At 29.7% G+C, this 10,562-nt stretch overlaps 1 protein-coding gene across 1 annotated transcript in view; it reads right to left on the bottom strand.

The window, feature by feature from the left end:
• LOC106466139 (dihydropyrimidinase-like) overlaps nt 1–10,562 on the bottom strand; it is a 52,595-nt gene that overhangs the window by 15,738 nt on the left and 26,295 nt on the right. Inside the window, exons 7-9 of the mRNA XM_022394103.1 lie at nt 7,069–7,152; nt 2,444–2,623; nt 1,080–1,166 (exon numbers count right to left, since the gene is read on the bottom strand). Coding sequence (XP_022249811.1) covers nt 1,080–1,166; nt 2,444–2,623; nt 7,069–7,152 — 351 coding nt within the window. The remainder of the gene's footprint in view (nt 1–1,079; nt 1,167–2,443; nt 2,624–7,068; nt 7,153–10,562) is intronic.

Raw genomic sequence — 10,562 nt, forward strand, 5'->3', positions numbered from 1 at the left:
GGCTTCGGACTATTCGAAATTCTAATACGTAACACTTGTCAGTAATAATTGGAAGAAGTACAGAACACTGTCTATAATCACTTTTTTCTGTGCAAAAAAAATTCCACACATTTGCAATGATGAAGTATTGTATTTATGATATTCTATATTATATATTACTTTTGATCATTTAATTGATCAATTTCTCACTGAACAATTAAATGTCACCTCAAAGCATGCTACATATAAACTCATGTTTGTATTAAGCTCTAGTTTGACATTAATACAAATATATATATTAGAAATATACAAAAATTATCTATGAAAAGTGAATTGCTAAAAGGTAAGTAATAATGGCTGGCTTGCAATGTACTGTAATTGTGTCTTTTGTTAACACTTCAATATTTCACAGTTTCTATTGCACTATACAGTAAATACAGACTACACTTGCAGCACAGTGATACTGGATATTTTTAGCAATATTAAAATCTACCTTGCTGTTCTATAAAACTTTAAACTAAAGTAAATAAAATTCAAGATAATATTTTTTTCATTTTCTGTTCAAGCACAAAGAAAAAGTTCAACATGTGGAAATAAATTTCATACATTTTGGAAAATTTGTTAAACAAGAGCATAATATTTGCACTGTCACTTCACATAAAGCACGTCATCTCAAAAAAACATGGCTTACCAACCTATAACTGGGTGAACCAAAGTATTGTTTTTACTGTTTCCTAAATTTGCTGTGTGGCTCATTTCAGATTTATATTTTTAAAATTAAAAATTTTACCATCTAATGTTTAACAGAAATTACTCAGTAAAACACTGCCAATTGAAAGGATTAATGATTCTGAACCATCAAACTTCTAACTCCAACTTTATACCATATATTTACTACCAGTTTGGTAAAAATCAAAGTTTGAATACTCACTGATAAAATCCAATTTGAATCACATAAACACACATCTTTAATTTGATCATAAATGATGATACAATACTAACAGAATATACATAACATTTATTATCATTACTGACACACATTATTTTGTCTGTAGTAGTACTAAAACCAAATATTATTACATAAACACTCATATCCTCACCTGATCTCTTTCATTAATGCAAGCATAGACATAGGGAGAATACACTGGTGTTGCAATGAAGCGACCAACTCCTTGACTAACATGCAGCTAATGGGTATAAAAACAGCCATGTGAAAACATCCAATTTCTAAATTTTTTATAAAAATATTTCATTACACAAATTCCAACTAATTTAAAAACACACTGCAATGTTGGTGGAAAAATATGAAAATCATTAAAGATAATTTTTATCAGCTGAGAAAAAATCACGTAAAATTCATAATCTCTTTTCAAATTTACAATTGTAAACATTGTGTTTAATTTTTGGGGTGTGATTATTAGTAGTTTATCAAGAGAAAACTGAATTTTTCTTCTAAATAAAACAGAGACCTTTTAGTTTTTTACTCATATTACTACTTGTGTTTGGAAGCACGTTGACTGTATAATAGGAAATTGACAAAAACAATTTATAAGCATAAGTATTCGTTTGAAAATTATACAATATTTTCTTGTGTTATGATGTAAACAATTATTTATATACTTAATCTCCCCAAAACAGAAAAATATATACTCCTCTAAACATCAACTATTTATTAAAAAGAAAGTGATACTTTTGAGTACAATTAAGTGCAGCAACAAAAACCAAATTAGCTTGAACAAAACAATAAGTTTAAAGGTTTTTTTAAAAAACTTCAGTGGTAAAGTAATATTTTGGTTAATAAATATGAATAATAAAATAAGTTCTCAGCATTACTTAACTTTTTATTTATACAATAAGTCAACACTTTTGAAATAGTTTTGTTATATTTAACAATGCACATTTCACCCACGTTATATTCAATTGAAGTCCATAAACATGAAAAAAAAAAAATACACTAATCTCATTTTACATATTTATATGTATGATATGATTGATGACACCAGTAGTGTTACAGTTTGAAGCATCTAGTAACTGAGATAACTGAAAATTTAACTTAAAAAATAATAATTTGTACTCTGAAGTAAACATAATCCACAACTGAAACCATTTGAGTTTTCTAAAAAGGTTTCTAGAAAACAACATTTTGTTTAAATGTCTCAAAATTTATTCCAAAACAAAATCCCAAGTAAAAGTAACGTGCAAAGAATTTCTGTTTGGATGCTAACTGCCAATGTAATGCTATATAAACTTCATATACATATGTTTAGAAAAAAAAGTTAGTATTTTGACATATTTTCAAGGTGTATAAAAAGACAAATATGATGCAACAAAGAACATTTCGGGGCTACAAAAATAATATTCTACTTATAAACTAAAAACAGCTTCCATCAATTTTAAGAGTAAGACTCAATATTTTCTGCAGTTGATCTTTAATTTTAAAACAAAATGAAAATAAATACATTACCTCTCCTTCTTCAACCACAATTCGACCTTGTGAGATGACATACATAGGTACACCATGACATTCCATCCCTTCAAAAATGTTAAAGTCTACATTATGATGGTGGGTCTTAGCCGAGATAATGCGAGTTTGATTTGGATCCCATATGACAATATCTGCATCAGATCCAACTTGGATTCTTCCCTAAAAGGATTTTTTTTTCAAGAAACAGAGTTGAAAGATACAATAGGCTCACTATTGCTCTTGTTGTTTCACTACAAATAAACTTTTTGAACTTTGAGATTATAGAACACTCAGTTTAACCCTAACAGAGTTGATTTATCTTGCAAATGTGGCTTACTATATACGTGTATAATGTGTCTTTGTTTATAACTAATATTTCCTGTCTTTTGTTTCTATTTGTTTTTTAGTTTGTTTAGTTACTTATACTATTTTTCACACAAAACTTATTTATTGAATGGTCTGAACAGTAGCCCAAATTATGTTATATAACTATTCTTTCATGCCCTGTAACATTTGAATAATCTAAAAGAAAAAAAAAAAAACATTTTTTAAAACATTGTAGAATTTTGATGATAAAATAACAAATTACTTAATCTACAGGTATTCATGTTCATTCTGACTTACAAGTTTGACAAAGTTGGTGTTTTTGAATTGAAAATTAACAAATAAATACAAACATCCATGAAAATACTGAAGCTCACAAAACCCTTTCAAACTCATGTTCAGTAACATATTACTATTCTTTCCACTCAAATTTAGAAAAGAGCATGTTAATTCACAAGTAACACAATGAACTACACTTACCTTACTGGCTTTATCTATAAAAAGCTACATCTCTAAAATAACTCTTAAGATCAAAGTAACATAATATTTGAGCTGGAGGAGGCATCTCATTATCCACTAGCAATGTCTGTATAGGCACACGTTACAAATCATTAAAATTACAGACTGCTATTTTAATCCCATTTCATATGTGATGATACAGAAATACAGTTAACTTTGAAACACATCTACGTATTATTTTGATACTACCTGGACAGAGGTATACTTAAATGAGTCATATAGAAATACACACATTTTACAAGAATATGCGATATGAAAAAGCTTATTATGTTTTGAATTACTGCAGACCAATTCGTGCTTAAAAAGTTATACTGGTGGGTTGAACCATTTTTACTGATTCTGAACTTCACAACAAGTGTCCATTTAGAACACTGATGTTACTATAACTTTTAAATTAGTACAAATATTTCTAAAATAAACAAAAATATAATTCAGATCAAAACTACAACATAATTCAAACATCCAATGTGTACAACAGACATTAATCTAAGCCTGCACATGTAAAGTTATAAAGGTCTATATAAAATGAAAAAAAATACAATTTCAGAAAGTAAACAAGACAATTTAAAATGTACACTCTATTACCAAAAATATTAAGACACAGCAAAAGTTAAGATGTAAAGTCTCCACTTTAACAATAAAAGGGAATCTTGCAAAGCATCTCCAAAAATAGTCAGGTATATGAGCTTGTCCCTGCTGTTCTAAAGATGGTTTATCAAAACTCATCAGTTATTTAGTCAAATTCAGTTTGAAGAAATGGTCTGGCCAAATCAAATTTTTTACACTATGTGTCTTAAATCTGTGTTGTACATAACGTGGGATATTACCATGTTTGGTTCAATGTATCTCTGTTTTTATGAAACCCAAATATGTCCATATGAGGCAGATGAGTACATGGATTCATAGATCTATATAAAGTTTTGACCCCAACTTAAATGTTTATGGGTCCACGAGAGTCTACAACTTACATTCTCACATGTGATAAGCAGCTTCATTCAGTGCAGTCTATTTATAAAGTCCAGCAGTATGGATCTCTTTGAATACTTCATATATGTGGTCTGCAGTGTCAAGCTCTCATGAAAGTCATGACTAATAAATTTTAAATACTAGATATGTTGTCTTGTTTCACAAGATATTTTAAATTAAAGTTTCCATGAAGTGAAGAGTCATTAGTTTTAGATGGCTGAGCCAACACTTCACATATTCCATCACTTCAGCAATGGACTGACATAACTCCAACATTCATGCCATCAATGATGCATTCAATAACAATACAAGTTAGTGATCTCTTGTAGCATCTTGCTTCTAAACAGTAAAACTGTTATAACTACTAACTATTAGAAATCCTACATAATCAGCATACCATAAGATTTGCATCTGCATTCAGTGGGAATAAACCTAGTATAAGCTAAAGGGTGCTGTTCCACTTTTGATAACATAGTGTAATATTAAACTCATAAAGTCCAAATAGCACTAATCAACTGACTTAAATTTCCTTGCTGTAATTACCCTAGAATAGCATAAGCATGTCTTTACTACTTGGTATAAAATTATCATTAAAAAACAAAAGTTAACTCTCTCAACATGTGCTTGGTCAATTTGACCAACCATGTGACCTCTTTGTACTGGTTTAAAGTCTTTATAGATTTAATACTTCTAACTTTCAATATAGTTTGTATATCTTCACAAAATTTGGCAGTCTTTAAGTAAACATTATTAGTCTTTCATATATAAAAAATAATATTTTTTAGTGAATTATTTTTAATACACTAATCAAGATTTGTCCATGAACATATTGAGTATTTGTTTTGAATAGTCATGTGCAAAATGATTTTCATGTTAAGATTAAAAATACTTTTCTTCGCCTCAAAAATCTCAAATTTTATTTGTGTAATCTCTAAAACCTCCTAAATACATTTCAAAAGTTTGTTTTCAGTAAAACTTTATATTTTATCTGTTATTTTCTCTACCTTAACTATATACAAGATAGGTCAGTTTCACAGACCTCATAACCACCAAAAAAAATTACCCTTTTTTTTTTCTAGAATGACTTCATATTGTAACCTGAAACTACATTCATTTATCCTAAGTAGCTTTAAATTCATAACATTATACATCTATTTATAATCAAATTTTATTGTTTCATTGCCCTTTGAAGCATTCATAACTATAATTTGCACCATTATAAGTTGTAGATCACTCGGGTGATATGCAGCTCACATTAAGCTATCGAATTACATTACCCACGAGCTGCTTGTGTGTGTGCCTCATGAAACATTTTTATTATATTATTATCACTTATTTTACCTAATCTAATCTCAACTAACCTAAAAAGATCCCTATTTTTACATTTTAGTTACTTTTATCATGATAAATAAAGAATAAACAAGAAATAAAGCACTTACCTGAGTATTCTTTTTTTTGCTGTCAACTTTCGGTGACACTTAACCCTACTTTTTTTTTATACTAATGGTAGTGGTATATTAAATGATTTTTATTTAATTAAATAATGCACCAAAAAACATAGACTAATAGCATGCAAAAAGTCGACAAATTTCCTTAACTCAAAATTATCTGTTGAGAACACAATGTTATGCAATATGTCATTTGATAGATGAAAACGCTGGCTTTCCATTAGTTATAGGTAATATATAATTAAATGTAAAAGAGAATTATCAACAAATCCTGAAAGAAGGGATGCAACATGTGGGTGTGGCAGGAAGAGTCTGATTTTCTATTTCATAGCTCTGTAATCCAACAAAATTGAAGGCGATAAAAATTATGGTTTCTCTGAGCAAAGACAACTTTATATTGAGTAATTCATGTTTAAGTTCTTACTTTTTTGGAGGGGTGGTGAATAAAATAGAGAAAAGAAGATGCCTAGAGAAAATGTATCATGTGTGTCACACTAGGGGAAATTCAGGATTTTCTTTAATATTGCTTTTTAGAATTAAGAACTTAAAACTTATGTTCTATCAAAATATGGACTATTAGCTAAGATTTTATGCCATACTAATTGGTATAACATAAAGCAAAAGTAGTTCAATAAAATTTTCAATGTAAGACAAAACCCTGTATCATGCGCAGTAAAGGATGCCCATGACAATGGAGTTAATCAGTAAAAGAAACTTATGATCAAAGAATATCAATTTTTATCTACAAAACACTAAATTAACATATGAATACAAATGTTTTTTTTTGTATGTAGGACAAACTGATTTTTATATCTTATACATTATTTAAAACTGTTTCCCAATCAAAACAGCAATTTGATTATATTCAAAATTTAATTCTTGTCTTAGTACTTAATACAAGTGATTGTATGAAAACAAAACCATGGTCAGATGCCTTTGTAGAACAAAAAAAGATACAAAAACCAAACCATCTAGGATTTCTTTGTTTAGTTCAAATATAAATCTGCACCAAAGGATACTTATACTGTGCCCACTGCAACTATCAAACTCCAAATTCTAGCATTATAAGCCTACAAACTTACTACTGAGTAACAGGGAAGAGGCAACTATACAAGGAAAAATAACAGAAAGTAACAAGCCACTGGCTTGTATCACATTCATAAACTTGTTAAAAATTAAAATATATAAGTATCCTTTAATATTAACAATGGAAGAAAAAGTTCTAAATATTTCACTTTTCTTCCAGAGCTCACCTGAAATACCATAAACCATAAAAACATTTTTTGGCAAAAACAAAAATTAGATATAATGAAAGTTCATTGTAACATAAAACTATATATAATATAACCATACAATTAACTTACTAACCTTTTGAGGATAAATATTAAAAATTTTGGCAGCATTTGTGCTAGTGACTGCTACAAACTTACAGGGGTCTAACTTGCCTGTCATCTGTAGAAAACAGAAGTATATGGTATTTATAAATTGTGATCATTTTTATTAGCATATGATGAAACACTGTTCTTTCTTACCCACTGATAAAAAGTTCTATTTTAGTCACTGTCATGGTTAGTAATCTACATGATCACCTAAGTCTAATTATCAATTAATACACACAAACACACATATGGATAAAACCAGTGTTTTCTCTTTTAATGTGTTTATTATTAAGCACAAAGCTACACAAAGGGATATCTGTACTGTGCCCACAATGGATGTCAAAACTTTTAACATTGGAAGCATTCAGACTTATCACAGAGTCACTGGGGAACTTTTTTCAACCAATAGTTACTTATTTCTAAGTAGTTTTTCCTATATTTTGGCTACTAATCAAGATGTCCATTCAGCTAGTTCATGAATTCTTGAATCATCAACCTATCTGAATCAAATTGTACAACTTAATATGGTTGATTTGAAGGCATTAACTTCAAACTGTTCCATGTAAATATTACCAGGATTTGTTGTTGGTAGCACTTATCTTGATGTTGGAAGTAGGTTTTGTTGATACACAAGGTTGTGAATTCTACTATAATGGAGCTTGTCATTTGGGTGCATTCCATGAGAGTTCTACCATTTTCAAGTGGTTGGGAGAATATTTATAGCACGTCAGTGGTGAATAAAGAAGTTGGATACATCAAAGCTGATCACTTTGTCATGAGGTTATCATGGATGCATTTATAATCTTTACAAAGTGGACTGAGCTCTTAACATGTGAGGATATTTCAATAACCTGTTAAAGGAGATATTACAAGATATCCAGTTAAGGAGAAGATTTGGTGAATCTTTGCTCATTGTTTTTTTTATCAAAAATGAAATTATAGAGTGAAGGGTAGCCATTTTTGCAAATTTTAAGTAGACCATACATGATTGGGGTGGTGCTCTGTAATATACTTGTTAAGTTATTTAACTGTTTCTGTTCCAAGTTCTTTCTATGTTTCTTAAAGATGCCAACAACCAAGATGTAGGAGAAAACTAGTTAGTAACAGTATCTAGTTGTTAAAAAATATACATTAGTAACTAACTAACAGACTTAGGCTACAATACAACAACTGATATCTGACTGCCACAAACTTAAGTAATTATATTTTGTTTACTAAAACTTACAACATCTTGTTTGTGAATTAATGTGACACAAGGATATTTACAGAAATTTCAACAGCATTTATATATGTTTTTAAATGCAGTAAATATATAATATACACACACAAACACACTAATAATATTACATCATACGTAATCTACAAAATTTCACAAAATTTTTGGAATTTCAAACAATGAAATCATGTATTATAAAAAACATTTCTCTCATGTATTCAGCTTTATGTTTGCAAAGTAGTCTTATGATCAGTAACATGTAATTTCATATTATTATGTTTACTTTTCTATTTGTGTCATTAATTTTCAGTAACTACAAATGATATTTTTAGGATAACTAACAGCTCTGAAATACCAAATTTTGGAAGGTCTTTGGCATGTCCAAGCTTACAGTCTATTTTTAGAAATAAATAGCCAAATAAATAAGCTACAACATGAAAACAGGTTTTTAAAGGTTAATAGCCAGAAAAATATAGATTTTTTTAATCTAATTTCTTTGGCAAACAACTAATTGTCCAGACTGCTCAGCTCATAAAATCAAAATATTATAAGAACCAATACTGGTTTATTTCTTAAAAATTATAGTTATAAAGTTATCAGATTTTTTGTTATAGATTTTGTTTACCTTACAGTGAAAAGCTTTACCCTTTTTTCCAAAGTCCTGTTTGAAACAAATTTTTGGGAAAACAAAAATACTGTTTTTTCATTATTTTCTTCACCTCCAAACCATTTTTAATTCAGTGACATCCAACATGAATTGTTGTCATGGTCAGCTAATATACACTTTTATATTATATTATAACACATATAGTTACAGTTAGAGCTGGGTGATTTAACTGATTACCTACAAGCAGTGATTACATTGATTACTGTCTTGTAAAATAATTGATTAATGTCAAGAAATAATCATCTAATCGAATATAGTGTTTCCAATTATTACTGTTTTTGATTATTCTAATAATCAATTAATTGAAATGATAATTATGTCAACTATCATGAAAATAACTAACAGAAATTTGGGCTTTCAATTATTTCAACAATTTAAGTGATCAAAATATTGCCATCATGTTTGTTTGCTGTTCAGTGCAAAGCTACCTAATGGGTAGTGGGAAGAGGATGCCTAATGACTTGAGGGTCTCTCGTATAATTCCTATTGCCACTAAACTTGCTCACCCTGTCATTGTTATTGTAAAACTGCTATGGCTGTTTGAAAAGTTCACTAATTTTGAACTGCTGACTAGAGAGAAGACAACTAGACAGCACCCACCAACAACTCTCTGGCTACTTGAGTGTTAAATGAAAAGCAAATTTACTGTTTTATTTTACATTGTGTTATGTTTCTAATTTGCATATATGTATCCCTTAATGTTGTAAGCAAATGCAGATCAAGGAGAGGAGTCCAGGGGGCTCAAACCCTCTATGCCAAATATCTTTCAGAAATTAATAACTTCCTTAATTTTGTACAAAAAGGTACAAATCTAGAGAGGGGGGCAAACTCCATCATCGATTTTTTTCAGAAATTAATATTAGGTCATGAAGAAATTAATGTCGCGTTTTGGAACACCTTCATTACCCCCCCCCCCCAAAATATACATCACGTATAATAGTTAAACGAACTGCCTAAATGTCATGTTAGTGTAGCTTATATAATGTGTAAAGTTTAGTATACTCTAATCCCATATAGTGATGACACACATTCGGCATGTAATACTGTTTGAATACAAGTGAAACAACGCCTCTGTAGCCACAAATAATATGAAAGAAGTTTATGGAAATGTTTTGAATATTCGTAAGTGTCAACGATGATTCAGCATATTTCATTCAGGTGACTTTAGCCATAAAAACTCTGATGGCAGGGGCTGACATGTTGGAATTGATATTGATGCTCTGAAGACACTTGTTGAGTCTAACCCAAGGCAACACACTCGTGAAATAGACGTGAAATTGCTTGTCTCTCATGAAACATTATGTAAACATCAAAAGAATATGGGAAAACTTCATAAAGAAGGTGTTTGGGTGCTTCACGAACTCTCTGATGATCATCGTTTCCAATGTGTGAACATTGCTTCCTCTCTTCTGGCACGTAATGCGCTTGAACCATTTTTGGACAGAATTGTCACTGGTGATGAAAAATGGATTCTTTATGCGAATATTAAATGCCAAAAACAATGGCTCAGTCCTAAACAAAAGCCATTTCCAACCCCAAAACTTGGACTTCATCTGCAGAAAGTGATGCTTTGCATTTGGTGGAACATCAAAGGAGTAAT

This window comes from Limulus polyphemus, unplaced genomic scaffold, assembly GCF_000517525.1.
Source record: "Limulus polyphemus unplaced genomic scaffold, Limulus_polyphemus-2.1.2 Scaffold2166, whole genome shotgun sequence".
NCBI lineage: Eukaryota > Metazoa > Arthropoda > Merostomata > Xiphosura > Limulidae > Limulus > Limulus polyphemus.